The sequence below is a fragment of the Vigna umbellata genome, chromosome 4, assembly GCF_029865625.1.
Source record: "Vigna umbellata cultivar VRB3 chromosome 4, Vumbellata_1.0, whole genome shotgun sequence".
NCBI lineage: Eukaryota > Viridiplantae > Streptophyta > Magnoliopsida > Fabales > Fabaceae > Vigna > Vigna umbellata.
In genome coordinates, this window is record NC_142168.1 from 74300105 (window position 1) to 74316172 (window position 16068).

The following is a 16068-nucleotide window of genomic DNA, read 5'->3' on the forward strand; positions in this document are numbered from 1 at the left end:
TAGTTTGTTTGGCAAAATTCATTTATAAGCTTGCTCATGCATGTAAACTATAAATTAGGAGTTAAAATCTGCAAGCTTTAAAGGCTGTGATCGATTTATATGTTCTCTACCGAATTGTTTTGGTTATATTTCTGATACCTTATGATGGACTTCGATTTTTTTTTCCGTATAAAGTATTCTCAATTTGATTTCTCTAAATAAGTTTGAAGTATATTCGAAGAACCATCTGAGGGTTCTCTGCTATTTCTTTCACCTAGGATAAAAAACCATATTTAAGATCGCGAAACAAAGAGACAACGGATGCGGCGCAGTGAAAGGAGTATTTAAGCATCTTAACCTAAAAAATAGCTCTATATATTGAGCACCCCTACTCGAAGCTGTAAGATCAATTACTAGTTACTATCAACAAATGAAAGAGACCTAGGAAAAGAAGTGAATGCGATGTATTTTGTCTAGCGGTTATTCCTAAGAAGGTGGCATAATGGTAGTCGTTGAATGCAATATCTGGTCCATAAAGGTTTTGAAAGGCAAATTAGGAATAGGAAGAGTGGCTTCTAAACAGAATCTCTGAAATGGAATAACCGAATAATTATGCCAGGCGTTATCTTCAGTATCGAGGTGGCCCCATTAGTGTGTGACACAAGAGAAACTAAACCAAGAAAGCGTTGATGTTAACGAGATGACAGGATCAACAATGTCATCTGAATACATTCTTTATAAAATGGGTTTGTTGTGTCATAATACCATACTCTGAAGCAAGGCATCGTTGGAATTGCTCAAGTGTAGAAGAGTTTCAACTTTCAAAGCCAAAATCATGTGCTATAGGGTGGAGTGTAGAAGCTGTGGGAGGTACACGTGGGGAGGGTGTGGGAACCACCTGACCACCCTCTACGCCAGCATTGACGAGGGAATGCACTGCACCTGCCGCTCATGGCCCGGCGTTGTCATACCCCCCAGAAGCACCGACACGGCTACTCAGCAACCAACTCAGCCCAACAACTCTTCCCAAGGTAAACCTTTTCAACTTCCTCTTAATCAATTACGTTACTTTAAACTTTATGTAAATACCAATTCATTATGGAGATGGAGTGTACCTGTTGGTTTCTGCAGCAGGCAACGGGAATGCTCAAAGTTGATGGAGCTGCGTTGGATTCTGATCCGTACAAGTTCTTTTCGAGTTATACGACGACGTGCAGAGGGTAGTATCGTGTGTTATAACTGTTTAAGGAGGTTAATACTAATATAATAATGTAATGTAGCGTTGGTCATGTGAAACTGACCAACATGAACCTGCATTCTTCTATGTTAATGGATCCATTAATAAAGAATAAATTTCTCTGCTCTAGTGCCCTGTGTAATAAACTTCGTATGCTTCAAAGTTTGTCAGTTTATGTTTTGGTTTTAGGTATATTATTTTTTATTCTGTCATGGTTTTCTATCCCTCTTTAACCCATACTCTGTTAACGTGGGTCTGAGAGGGAGGAATTTGGTAAAAGGAGGGAGGGGGAACATTTAAAATATTTGGATATAACCATAATTGAAAGGTTTAATTGTCATTTTAGTTTCAATAGATGTTCTTGAACTTTTGCTCCTCTTTTTAGACGCATTTAACGTGGGTTCTAACGACTTGGTTATGTTATCTTTATCTTCGAATGGATGCTATCTGCAGGGTTTTTACGATTTTCAAATGCTTATTGAGAGATATACTTTTTAATTGTCATGTTTTATTATCCATTAATTTGACTTTGAGAATTATAAATCTCAAAAATGTCGGTCAAGAACATAGTTCTTGCATGAAAATTTTATGTATATTGTCCTCTACGTGAGAAACCATTCAGAAGTTAATTCAACGGTTTATTAAATTTAAATTTTCGAGGGTGCTTAAGTTTTTGGATATAGTAAGAAAAATGAAACACTGATTTTCTTCTACATTGGAATTACGACCAAAAGTACAGTGTAAATACCAAATCTAATCTCTGTAAAACAATGGAGACTAATCCATCGAATGATTAAAACTTAGAGAATAAATAATCAAAACTAAAAACAATATTTTGGAACTAATTAAGATAACGAGCCGTAAGAGTTGCTGGTATGACTAATATTTTCGAAATAGCAAATAGCATCTTGTAATGGTCCCCTGTGTCCAAAAACGTAGCAGCGCAAATAGGCTAGATTGACAGTGTGAGTGACCAAACAGTAACTGATAAAGAAACTTCTACACCCATCACTTGAATTCTCAAATAAACTGATCCATTGGAAGGCATTTGAAAGGGTAAGGTCCGAATTTACCTTCGTATCCTTTCACTTTTAACTCTTCATCTTTAAAACAAACAATTCTATTATTTTCTTTTTATCCTGTTAAATTCATCAACTCATCTTTCTTTAAATCCATTCTCACAAGTCAGCAAGTTGAAGCAAATACTTACATTATTTCCTTTTCTTTTCTCACAAAGAGTACATCTATTGAAGCAAAGACTGCATTATTGAAACACTTCCCTCCCACCCTTTTTCTATATTTGTACACATTGTCATGTGCGTGTATCAATTTGAACTCTTGGTTTATTTTGAAGAAGTTCTTGGAATGCTGCACTGCACCTTACAGTGGTTGTTTACTCAGTAAAGGTAGCCGTAAATTCTACGAAAGTATGAGACAAAAGATATGCCACGATAAATGAAGACACCTCTCAGTATTTGTCTTTCTCTTTACTCAATTTTGTTTAGTTTGGAAGCTCTAAGCTTATCCTTTAAAATGTATTCCTCAACTTTAGGAAAACTAATTTCATTAACAATAATACTTCATACCAACTTTCTGTTATATATATATATATATATATATAAGGCTTCCTTCCCCCTTAATCTGGTTTTTACTAAATTTACTGTGATTACTCTTAATCAAGGGCAGACAAGAGGAATGCTTACATATTTTCTGGTAGAGTGAATATAGAAGACGTTTCATGAATTTATTAACATCCTCCAAACAAAAGGTACTATTAATAATTCCTTCTGTTTTTAGTCTTTATTAATTTGAATTTTGTCATGTTTTAACCTATATTTTTTTAGTTTTATCATCAACTAAATTTAATTTAACATTAAAAATGAAAATTACTAATTAATATAGTATAGTAATAAAGAACATTTTAATTATCATAAATTGAAATATTTATTATTATTTTAATTAACTTTGTTTATTTTAAAAATTAACTAATTAATAAAAGATGAACAAAAGAACCAGTAAAGAATGTTGTCCTAAACCAACTAAAGAAATTTGCAATTAACATTGCATTCGTTAACTCCGCCATGGCAGATGATATAAGGTCCCGCTGGGCCTTTTAGAGAATTATTTGACAGGTTCCGTCTAAAATAATGATAAGATGATCTATTATCTAAGCAAAGCAACACTGTATGTGAGAAAACCAGAATTCTCATTCCTAAACTAAATTATTCCATCATTTGCGCAAAAAGTAATAACCTGGTTGGCAAGCAATGCTATATGGGTAATGAGTGAATGTTGTCTTTCCAAAAAGAAAAAATCAGTGACACCTCCTTTTTGTTGAGTTTATTGCCATCTTAATTCATGAGTGAGATAAACAGTAGGTGATAGTGAAGTTCTGCTGAAAGTCAGAGAAGAAGAAAGAAAAGGAAGTTCTGATAAAGGAAGGAAAGGGATCCTATGGATCCCCTTTTTAGGAATTTGGTCTAGGTCTATTTGTCCGTTTTGAGTTTGTAGATTCCATACTGTTTCACCCGGTCCTTTCTTCGTCTTTTCACTTCTTATATTAAGCTTTCATGTGTTCTTTTCCACATAAAATCTCCAAAAGAAAGCACAAAAAGACAATATTTTTCTTCCTTCTCATCTATCTATATTTCGCAATTGGTTGTGCCAGTCAAGTCTACTTTCTACAATTCGTCTATAATTCAGGGTGATAATAAAATCACTGTCCCACAATCCCCTACTCACATTATGTATGCTTAGTTTTCAGCATCTTCAGAATTCAGTTAAACTGAAATCTGCTTGTATTTTTGAATCCTGGTATTTTTCTGAGGAAATGACAACAGGGGAGCAACCGAATTCCAGAGGGCAAGCATGGTTAGATTAATAACTTCTCTCACTGGCTACCTTTGAACCACGCTTTTCTTGATCCAAAAGTGACCATATTCACAACAATTCCTTATTGCAGGTTTTGCACAACGGAATTGCCAAGTGACCTTTTGGTTGAAGTAGAGAAGATGAACTTCCATCTTCACAAGGTGAGCTTCCGATAGCACACTAAAACCAATATTCTTATCTTATGCTTGCACACCCAACAATTCTCTGTACTTGGTTTCTCTAAAATTTGTCCCGTGTCGTGACATGTTTTATTTCAGTCCCCTATGATGTCAAAAAGTCGAAAGCTTCACCAGCTAATAACCGACCAAGAAGCAAATCATTCCTCTGCTACCACACCAGAAGCAGAAGAGGGGGGCAAACACTGTCATTTGGTATTCGCAGATTTCCCCGGCGGCTCCGAGACCTTTGAATTAGCCGCGAAATTCTGTTTCGGCGCCAAAATCGACTTATCTTCTTCCAATGTGGTTCCTCTCCGCTGCGCCGGGGAATTTCTCGAGATGACGGAAGAACACTCCGAAGAAAACCTGATCTCCAAGACGGAGACCTTTCTCTCTCAGTCCGTGCTAAACGGCCTCAAGGACTCCATCATAGCTTTGAAATCCAGCCAGCGCTTAATGCCTCTCGCAGAGACTTTAGGAATCCCGCGGAGGTGCGTCGATTCCATCGTCTCCGAAGCACGGTTTAGGTGGCCAGTGAGCGATTCCGCTTACACACTGCGGGGAAGAAGAAAAGCCATGATCGATGGTGAAGAGGACTCTTGGTTTGGGGAGCTCACGCTTCTAGGTTTACCTATGTTCAAGCAATTAATTATCGCCATGAAAGGATCTGAGTTGAAGCCGGAGATAATCAAAACCTGCCTAATGCATTACGCTAAGAAACACATTCCAGGCTTGTCGAGGTCCAATCGGAAGGCTTTGACATTGTCTTCTTCAGAAGCAGAACAGAAAGAGTTACTTGAGATTGTGATCTCGAACCTCTCATCCAAGCACTCCACGCAGGTGAGGTTTCTCTTCGGACTGTTGCGAACCGCTGCCATGCTGAGTGCTTCGGAAGCATGCAGAGACGTGTTGGAGAAGAAGATAGGATCGCAGCTCGATGAAGTTACTCTCGATGACCTTCTCATACCTAGCTATTCATATCTAAACGAAACTTTGTACGATATCGATTGCGTAGCGAGGATTTTACGTTACTTTTTAGAAGAAGAGCGAAAAGTGGCTGCAATCGACGGCTGCGAACCAACGTCGCCGGCGATGATGCTCGTCGGAAAACTCATCGACTGTTATCTTTCAGAGATCGCTTCCGATGCCAATCTCAAGCCTAAGAAATTCTACGATCTTGCTATCTCAGTTCCTGATCAAGCGAGACTGTTCCACGATGGTCTCTATCGTGCCGTAGATGTCTACCTCAAGGTACATACAAACTATTCCGATATTACGTGCTTCTGTAAGAAACATAATTGATTATTGAAAATCCTAATTTCGGATCGCTAATTGCAGGCGCATCCATGGGTTTCGAAATCGGATAGGGAGAAGATTTGTGAAGTGTTGGACTGTCAGAAACTTACACTGGAGGCGTGCACGCACGCCGCGCAGAATGAAAGGCTCCCGCTGCGAGCGGTGGTTCGCGTGCTCTTCTTCGAGCAACTTCAACTGAGGCACGCCATCGTCGGAACGCTGATGGCAGCGGAGGAGCCGGCAAGGCTTTCGGTGCCGTCGAAGGATGCAGACGGGGGTGGAACAGGGGAAGGATACACGTACGATGGCGGCGATATTAACACGTGGCAGGTAACGGTGAGGGAGAATCAAGTGCTTCGCTTGGACATGGATAGCATGAGGTCGCGGGTGCATCAGCTAGAACGAGAGTGTTCTTCGATGAAACGGGTGATTGAGAAGATGGACAGGACGGGCCCACAAGGCGGCGGGGCGTGGCTCGCTTTGGGTAAGAAGTTCGGTTGCAAGTTCAAAACGCAGGTTTGTGATTCCCATGAGCGGACAACGGTGGTTGACAAGCGCGAGGGTAGGCCCCACCGGCGTCCTCATCGTGAACAATAAGTAGAGTAGCACCCTAGTAAAACACCTTGCTGGATGACACGTGAGAATATGATTGGACTTTGGAATGCGTGATAATGGGTTCCACTGGTGCTGAAGTAGAATGGTTCTATGTCGTTTGTGCCCACATTGTGTTTACCTGTAAATACACCCAATAAATTTTTATACACCTTTTATATTTGTTTTTTCTTTTTTTAATTTTTTATAAATATAAAAAATTATTTTTTAATGAACTAATTTTTTTTAAAAATGGGTTGTTAATAGGGTAAGTGGTGTCAGAAAACTTTTTTCAAATAATATTATTAATAAAAATACACTGCAAATAATTTTTGATGAATGGGTAAATTGCATAATGACTCGCCTTTCTAGGTGATTGGAGTGCATACAGGAATCTTTCACTTAAATATTTGTTTTTTAAAATGATAAGATACCGTCACAATATTATTTTATAACATATTAATATCAGTGTCATTTTAATATTAATGTTTATTATTATTATAATGATTAATTCATGTTAGTATTTATAATTATTATTATTAATCGTAGAATAATTTTGAATCAATTACACATAAATAATATTAAAATGTTATCAAAGTTTATTTCTACTCTTTAAAACAATCCTTCTCTCAAACAATCAAAACCAGTCATTTGTATTTTATCGTGTGTCTCATTTGACAGTCATTTTATCACTTTAAAAAAAATTAAGGATTCATTCCCAAATTTAAATCATTGTGAATACTTAATTTTTTTATTAAATTAGATCGAATTAAAATTGAATAACACATATTTTTATATGTTTTTTAATGATATTCTTTCGTTAGAATTTAAATTTTGTCTTAATAGTATATATAATAGAGGCCATATAAAATTAATCACTACAAGTAACAGACTTAAATGTGGATAATATTTATTTTGGTACTTCAATTATTCTTTTTATTTTTTTGTCTTTTAATTTAAAATAAAAAGTTGCTTTCAATTCATGAGACTAAATCGTATCAGTGATCTTGATTTATACTTAACATTCGTCACATGAGTTTAATTTAGTAACTTAACTTTTTGAAGTTTGTTGAGAACTTCAGTTTGTTTTTAGTCTTATAGGACTTGATGTTTCTTCTATGCTAGCTTTCATTGCTTGAATTTTCAGTCACATTATAGAAACAACTAGTAATATTGATTTTTGTCACTTCACTATCATTTAAAATATCCTTTCACCGTATTCCTTATTGTTATAGAATAAAGTGGTGTAGAAGAGATGCATTTTTATTTTTTATTTTTTATAGAATTTAAATTTTATATTTAAGCAATCAAAATACATTTTAAACGAATTATTCTATATTTAAATTTTCTATCCAATAAACTTAGTTCAAAACAAAATTCTTTCTGTTACTTTATTAAATTTTATAATATACACACGATATCAGTAAAAAATAAGTATTTAATTCTTCACGTTTTCTCGTTACAATAACATAATAACTCTAAACTTAATATCTTAAAATCTTTTAATTTTTAACAGACGTTGAAAAATATAGTCAGTGATTGTCACCAACAAGTATTGTTTGGGTTTTGTTTATGATATCGCGGCGGCCTTGACTTTGTTTTTTAATATTTTTTTTGGCTTAAATGTTGTGGTGAAAGCAATTTTGAATGATGGAGAAAATTATGGATCATGTTTTATACATATATGCAGAGTACATCCTATTGAGATTGTTATATATATAAATATGTAAAATTTAGTTTTATATCTTAACCAGAACAATTTTCACAATCTCGTATAGAAGAAAAAGTTATGTAGGTATTTTTTATGGTTTAAACCCTCCCTTGGTCCTCAAGTTTGTATGAAAATCTCATTTGGGTCCTCAAGTTTTTTTCTGTCTCAATTGGGTCATATTTTTTGTAAAAGTGAGCACATTGTACCATAACCGTTAAGTGGTGTGAGACGGCGTTAAATTGGTGTGAGCTGATGCTCAGAGAATGTGGTGATGTGTTTAGGGTTTCTTACGTGGACTGTTTTGTTTAAAAAAATAGTGCTGATGTGGCATAAGTACCCTTTATTCATATTAGGTATATCAGAATTAGGGATTTGAAAATTGGAATTGGGGATTTAATTTCGTTGTTGCGAGACGAAGCGGAGGACGAACAAGAACTCGAATCTTGAACAAGACGAAGAGGCCAGCTAATAGTTGACGCGACTAAGGTAAGATACTTCGTTTCGTCTTTGGTTTTCTGTTTCAGTGCATAAGTGTGATTTGTGGTCTTCGACAATTGGGTTTTTGTCTTGGTCTGTATGAATTTTTATAATGCTTTGTGGTCCCCATTTTGCATGTTCAATTGTTACATTGTAGTTTACACATTGTGGTCCCGAATTTTGTTTCTTGAATTGTTTATCAGTTGTAGTGGTCCCCTGTCTATGAGTGTTTCGTTAGTGGGGATGTTACTTTGTTCCCTGTCCCCTTGTCTTTGTCGGTGTGAGTGTTTAGTTAGTGAGTGAGTGTTTCCGTAGTTGTAGCACTGTAATATTCGAAACAGTTGTTAACCCCCATAATGTACAGGTTATAAAAGGAAGTTGTTGATATGGATGAGGAACGTATTAAGGTGGTGGTCCACCATTCTGGAAATTTTGTGAGTGATGATAATGGGAACTTAAGCTTTGAAGGAGAGAGAGCAGAATGGTCTTGTGATCCAGACTTGTTTAGCTATTTTGGCATAGTAGCGTCAGTCAAAGAATTAGGTCATATGTTTTACATATAACTGAATATCTTCATTAAACAAATGTTAATTACAATATGTTGAATATGTCAGGGTCTTTTGCCAGCAATCCAGGATCTTCTACCTGGTGTAGAACAAAGATTTTGTGTTAGACATTTATATTCAAACTTCAGAAAAAAATTTCCTGGAAAAAACCTTAAACGTCTGATGTGGCGGGCAGCAACAGCAACACACCCACAACAATGGGAGACTGAAATGAGGAATATTAGAGACATAAGACAGCAGCTCTGGTTCACCAAGACGAAACACGATCCTCTCCAACACGAGAATATACTTTGGATGAGATGGGATGCCCTTAAATGTTAGGGCTTCGTAGCCTACGTGGATAAAACACAACAAACAGTCAATTTTAATGCACAATGTCACGTCTGTAAATGGAAAAATCCAGCTCACACCAATTTAACGCCGTCTCACACCACTTAACGGTTATGGTACAATGTGCTCACTTTTACAAAAAATATGACCCAATTGAGACAGAAAAAAACTTGAAGACCCAAATGAGATTTTCATACAAACTTGAGGACCAAGGGAGGGTTTAAACCTATTTTTTATTTATATTTTATACATTTGTGTATAAGATGAAACAACTCAATTATCCTTATTTAATATATTTGATTTTACTGATAAAAAACAATACTAAAATCAAATTTTCACAAAAATTAGAGACACCATTTAGAAAATGGTATGAAAATAGAGACACCATTCATAATTGGCTAAAAAATTCTCATAATCGGTTTTCATTTCTTATAATACTCCATCAAACAGTTGCAAATCAAAATTACCTTCTCCTGAAAAGGTTACATGCATTGTTCGTAAAACTGTATTAGGAAAGGATCATCACACGTCTGTTCAGATTGCATAGGAAGGGAGGCAATGTTATGCTGTAAATCTGGGAGGTTGTCGACACAGTGTCAGGTTCATTTCAGGAAGATGTTGTAACCTATACCAAATCCAAATTTTAATTGATAAGAAAAATCTCTATTTATAAAATAAATATATTTGAAACACGAAAGTATTTTAATAATTTTATTTTTAATTTAAAATAAAAAATAAAAAATATTTAAATATTTTTAACCCTAAAATTTAAAATTCATAATATATAAAAATATATTGACAACTAAAATTTGATACACTATATTACATATAAACCTTATATATATATATATATATATTATATACAACTATAACTATACATTAAAAATAATTTGACAGTATTTTTTATTATTCATAATTTTATATTATGTTTTTGCTTAACTTTGTCCCTGTTCCTCTCTTGTTTGTTCCTAACTACAAATATCACACATGCATTTTATAAACTCTTTCTTTAATTGTTTTTTTTAAATACATAAAACAAAACAGTGAAAAATCATTTAAAAAAAATTACAATAATAACTTTCGATTATAAATCATTTTTAATACAGTAACAAAATTATTTCGTATAAATATTTTCCTTCAGTCAGAGTTTAATTTCAATTTATCTGTTTGATTAATGTCTAAATAAATATTTTTCTTAATCAATCAACCCTTCCCTCCTTTTTCTATTTCTTTTTTATACATTTAAATAAGTTGTTAATGTAAATTTAAAAACAACTTAGCTAGATGCACTACTTAAGTAGTGTGTTTGTTACAATTCGTTTGATTTTTTAGTTTTCCTGAATTAATCTTTAGAAGTTTTTGTTGTGGTATACATTTTTTCTTAATTTAAAATATAAAAATGTATAAAGATTATAGAAAATTTGAATAACTTACATGAGCTATTAAGCTGAAACCTTTAAACATAAGATAGAACAAGATAAAAAAAAAACTATTTTATTAAAAAGTTATCATTTCTCCACTATATTATATAGCAAATTCACTAAACATAAATATAATAATGAAATTATTTAATCAATAAAAAATTGCTATTGAAATATGCGTAATATGTCTACAATATTAATTTTATTATATATTTTAATCCAAAAAAATTAACATTTATCTATATAGGCAGCACAAAATCATTTTTGACGGCACGAACCAGATCCTTCAACGAATTTCACTTCTCCATTAAACACCACTGATCCTCCTTCAAACGTTGTTACTCCCTGTTACGGCATTCACCAACATATACGTATCCGCATAACTACCAAGTTCAAGTTTTCAAAAGGACAAAAACTCATAATAATTTAGGGTTGGTACTGTTTCATATTTCTTCTCATTTTCTTTTTGAATTTCACAAGAGTTTTTGTTTTTACCTTGTGGTTTTGACTTTTTAAGTTGCACAATTATATTTTGACGCCAAATTTCTTTTACACATTACCTTTTATTATTTTTTATCCATTTTTTCTTTATAAATATAAAAACTTTGCACCTACAATGTATTGTATACTGATTTTTTTGGTGTCAAACAATTTTTTTTATATTCTCTCCAATATTTTTTTAATGTTTTTTTATTATCATTATTTATAATTGTTTTTTTACACATGATTACTTATTTTTATTATTTTATTGATATAATGTTTTTTATTTACTTGCATCAAATGTTATTTTTTAAAATTTTTAACTAATATATTTACTACATTCTTATATTTTGGGGTTGACGTAAAATAATTGTCATCACTCTGATTATTCTTTTTAATCCATGTCAACGGACCAAAGTTTGCAAACTCGTAATTATACAAAACAAACAATATAATACTCAAAATCCACTTTATATAGGCAATATTTATCAATAAAAGAAAGATTTTCTTACAATATATATATATATATATATATATATATATATATATATATTCACTTAAAGAGTAATTATTATGATAATATTTAAAAAATTGTTAATGGAAAAATATTCTCTACTTTACACTTTTTGGTGCAATTTCATGCCGATAAATTAATTTTGTCGCTAGGCCCAATAAGCTCAGTCAAAGGCCCATTAAACTCTAACGGTAATGCAAAACCCTAATACCTCAAAACGGAACCTGCTGGCCTATAAAGTCGAAGCATATTCTGCATCTTCAAGGAACCGTGACCACCGTTTTTTTCTACCAAATCCAACCTCTGCATTTGTGCTTCTATTCGTGAGATATGTTTGTGTTTGTGTTGTGTTTTTTTTGTTTTATTACTGTATTCGATTTTATTATTCTTGTTTGGGGGTTAAATTTGGGTTGAGGAACAGGATGCGATGTGTGGTTTTCTCTGTGATGATGAAAATGATGACGAGTCCGATCTATATTCCATTCTTTAAAATTCTGATGACAATCGAGGCATTTGTCTGAGAGGTTTCCACTGTTCTTTGCATCCTTTATTTTGGGGGCGTGGGGTGTTTAATCTTTTGCATGCTTCTAGTTTTTTATTTTTTTAAATGAGATTAGGGCTTTTTTCTATAATGGCATGGTGATTGATTACGAATATTTTCATATGATAATTCATATGATGAATACAATCCTCCTACTCATTCTGAATGCCTATCATGTTTTCGTTCATGGTGTATTTTCTTTTAATTTTTTTCTTCAATTTTACATGGAAAAGATAGAGAAAGACCATTAAGTGGCTGTGATGAGAACGATATTTTGTTTCTGTTGAGTTTATCTATGATTGCATTTCAAGCACTTTTGAGCTACTGTCTTTCTCTTTTATAACTTCATCCCCTAAACATATGTTAGATAACACTACAATGATAGTTTACTGAAAATTAGATTCGCTTTTTTGTTTAAATTCAAATTCTCTGTAATTAAATTCAAACCAAAATGACAAGTACATATTTCTATTTTTTATTCGATTTTGAAGTTAGGTAATATTAATGATGATCTGAATATGTACGTAAGCTAACACATTGCCTGAGTAATAGTTAAATTAGCTGGGTAATGGTTGCTTGCTTTATTATTTCATGAAATCTTTAAATTTGCATAACCTACCAATTAAACATGTTTGGAATTGTATTTCGATCTTACTATATTTGAACCTGTATCTTTAGAATTTATTCTAATTTTTAAGGTTAATATTGGATTAAATGTTAATAGTGGACTTTGAATGCAGAATGAAGCTAAATAGGAATAAGTTATAATAATGAGATCAATTTGTCATTACCCCTATCAAGATGCCACTTCAAGCATGAGGTGTGGTCGAACTTTGTTGGGTATGATGTATCATGCAGGGAATGTTGGGTATTTGTACTCGCCAAGAGAGGTTGGCATATCGTTTTCACCTGTGTTAGTATCAAAATGTAGACCATGAAGTTTACTTTGTTAAAGCTGGGTATACACCATCTAGGAAGCAAAATTGGAAGATAGCATTTTAACCCCGTGTTCAAGGCTGTTCGGAAGAGTAGAACACCAAAATTTAAGTTCTACAAGATACATCAGGGGAGGGACATTGTCCGAACATCAGAGGAAGTGATCTGTACTGACAGTAAGCACCGTAATCTGCCGAGCATGTTTACCATGTTGTTTTCTGTGCCTTGTTCCCTACAATATGGCAAAGTTATTTCAAATTTGGCTAATGGAGATAGAAATTAGACTTAAATCCGTTGTTGTTGTGATCATATTTATCCTGGTTAAGACATTAGCTCGATACTAAATTAAATCATAAGGTCATAAGTTGAATCAACGCTTCATTTGGATGTCAAAGGTTTTTATGGATTATGGATGTTGAAGTTCAAGGCCCTGATATGGAGGCATAACTAGTTCATGTGGTGGATGGTGGTCTGGAATTGTCTCCCTTTTTGCATTCTTTTTAAGCTCCTCAACCGAGGATTTAATGCTTTAAAACTTTCTATGGAAGGGTTTCCTTATAAAAGCACCATTTATACCGAAAATTTCTAAGTTTGAAATCAGAACGAGGGGAAAAATAAAAATAATATTTTTGTTTTAGTGATGTAAAATACTTTTAGTAACATGGTGCAAACCTGTTTCTCCTATCCTGCTTTTTTCTATATATGATCACTTTCCATTTCCTTTGAAATCAATTCCCTCCACAGGATGCTAAAGTTGATTACGACGAAGCTTTTTCTTTTTCTCAACTTTTTATGTAAATGTAAGAATAGTTTATTTATTTCCGTGAGTCATATAGAAAGTTATTTTATTTTATTCTTTGCCATATGTATGTGTTAAATAATATTTACTTTTTAGCAATCATTTTCTCACAAAATATAGGCATGGTTCCTGCTGTGCATGAGGCTGATTGAGTACATCTATAATATCACGGTGAAGGGAAAAACGTGCTTATCCAAAGTAGACTTTGTTAAGCTCTATGGACTTATCGGTGCGCATGCCTTTAACACCATTCGTGGAACGAAACAAAATAAACAATGAATAATAAGTTTGTAAAATAAAAATGTGTTCTTTAAAATTGAGATATTTTTCTTAATCACATTGTCAGTCAAGAAAATTAACCTATTTTGCTAAGAATTAATCAGTAAAGAAGATTTATTATTTAAATAATAATAATAAAAAGTTACTAGTAAAAGTGGAAAGGGAAAATTGGAGAAGTTATTGAGTTTATCTGTGACAGAAACTATATTTGATCCTAATTGAGAAGGTTGTAACGTGGCAACAAGAAAAACATTGACATTAGCTTGAGTGATCCAATAAGAATTGGCCTTATCCTATCGGAAATCTTACTCGCACCACAGCCACCAAATACTCCTATTGCCTCCATTTTCTGCCATTCATCACTCACAACAACCACTTGCAAATCTTTCAATATCAACACAAATACTTTGGTGGCTGCACCTAGCACCAGCATCAATGGCAGCCTCACTACAAGCTGCAGCTACCTTCATGCAACCCACCAAGGTGGGCTTAACCTCCCGCAACCTCAAATCTTCTCAATGCATCTCTAAGGCTTTCGGCTTGGAACCCGCCGGACCTAAATTCACCTGCTCTCTTCAGTCTGATCTCAAAGACCTGGCTCAAAAGTGCGCCGACGCCACCAAACTTGCAGGATTCGCCCTTGCCACCTCGGCTCTCCTAGTTTCTGTATGTTTTACTTGCTTTTCCTTTCTCTCTCCTTTACCATCTTCAGTTACTGCCCTTTTATTCGAACAAATTAAACCAGCATCACTATTTCCATTCATTCACACCATGCATACCAAGTTAGAATTTCATGAAATGTTGTATGAGAAATGGTATTTGTAGGATTGCTTATTCAGCAAATTATTCAAGTAATAAAAGTAGGAATGAATGAATAACAGAAGTGAGTGTGAAATTTCAGGGAGCAAGTGCAGAAGGTGTTCCAAAGAGGCTAACCTTCGACGAAATCCAGAGCAAGACATATCTGGAAGTGAAGGGAACTGGAACTGCTAACCAGTGCCCAACCATCGATGGTGGAGTGGACTCATTCGCCTTCAAGGCAGGCAAATACAACGCCAAGAAGCTGTGTCTGGAACCCACTTCCTTCACGGTGAAGGCAGAGGGTGTGGCCAAGAACGCCCCTCTAGAGTTCCAAAACACCAAGCTCATGACCCGTCTCACCTACACCCTCGACGAGATCGAGGGCCCCTTCGAGGTTTCACCCGACGGAACGGTGAAATTCGAGGAGAAAGACGGGATTGACTACGCTGCTGTGACTGTTCAGCTTCCCGGGGAGAGCGTGTGCCGTTCCTCTTCACCATCAAGCAGTTGGTGGCCACTGGGAAACCAGAAAGCTTCAGTGGGGACTTCCTTGTTCCCTCTTACCGTGGTTCCTCTTTCTTGGACCCCAAGGGAAGGGGTGCCTCAACCGGTTATGACAATGCTGTTGCTTTGCCTGCTGGTGGCAGAGGAGATGAGGAGGAGCTTGCAAAGGAGAACAACAAAAGTGCTTCATCTTCCAAAGGGAAAATTACCTTGAGTGTGACCAAGACCAAGCCTGAGACTGGAGAGGTTATTGGGGTGTTTGAGAGTATTCAGCCTTCTGATACTGATTTGGGGGCTAAAGCTCCTAAGGATGTGAAGATCCAAGGTGTCTGGTATGCGCAGCTTGAGTCATAGACATGTTTTTTTATGCTGTAATTCTATTTTCTTGTAACTTGTTGCGAAGCACTCAGAGCGTTACCATGTATGTATATTATAACGACTTCGATTATAATAATGTCCAAAATTAAATTCTCTCTAGTTACATTTTCGAGAATTCATACTCACTTGTGGCAATCTGATTGCCTATGAGTGCTTGTTGTTGGAACCTATCTTAGAT

General features: G+C 34.7%; 1 protein-coding gene, 2 non-coding genes and 1 pseudogene across 4 annotated transcripts; all 4 read left to right on the forward strand.

Moving 5' to 3' along the window:
• The first annotated feature begins 3563 nt into the window (after window positions 1-3563).
• On the forward strand, window positions 3564-6341 carry LOC124829191 (BTB/POZ domain-containing protein At5g66560-like). The gene is made up of 4 exons (XM_047302655.2): window positions 3564-4087; window positions 4179-4248; window positions 4366-5517; window positions 5605-6341. The coding sequence occupies exons 1-4, from the start codon at window positions 3966-3968 to the stop codon at window positions 6157-6159; spliced, it is 1899 nt and encodes a 632-aa protein (XP_047158611.1). The 5' UTR covers window positions 3564-3965; the 3' UTR covers window positions 6160-6341.
• Window positions 6342-12090: 5749 nt separating this feature from the next.
• LOC148201284 (small nucleolar RNA SNOR75) lies at window positions 12091-12178 on the forward strand. Its single transcript, XR_015786428.1, has one exon. It is a non-coding gene; the product is annotated as a small nucleolar RNA SNOR75 (small nucleolar RNA).
• A 105-nt stretch (window positions 12179-12283) lies between these two features.
• Window positions 12284-12358, forward strand: LOC148201285 (small nucleolar RNA Z105). Its single transcript, XR_015786434.1, has one exon. It is a non-coding gene; the product is annotated as a small nucleolar RNA Z105 (small nucleolar RNA).
• Window positions 12359-14552: 2194 nt separating this feature from the next.
• Window positions 14553-15989, forward strand: LOC124829187 (oxygen-evolving enhancer protein 1, chloroplastic-like; annotated as a pseudogene). The gene is made up of 2 exons (XR_015785845.1): window positions 14553-14873; window positions 15109-15989. The product of XR_015785845.1 is annotated as an oxygen-evolving enhancer protein 1, chloroplastic-like (transcript).
• Window positions 15990-16068: the final 79 nt, after the last annotated feature.

Bases quoted from the DNA above. Each gene is read 5' to 3' on its own strand.
- LOC124829191 (XM_047302655.2), top strand. From the start codon at position 3,966: ATGCTTAGTTTTCAGCATCTTCAGAATTCAGTTAAACTGAAATCTGCT. The intron at 4,249-4,365 runs GTGAGCTTCCGA...GTTTTATTTCAG, and splicing joins TGAACTTCCATCTTCACAAG to TCCCCTATGATGTCAAAAAG. The intron at 5,518-5,604 runs GTACATACAAAC...CGCTAATTGCAG, and splicing joins CCGTAGATGTCTACCTCAAG to GCGCATCCATGGGTTTCGAA.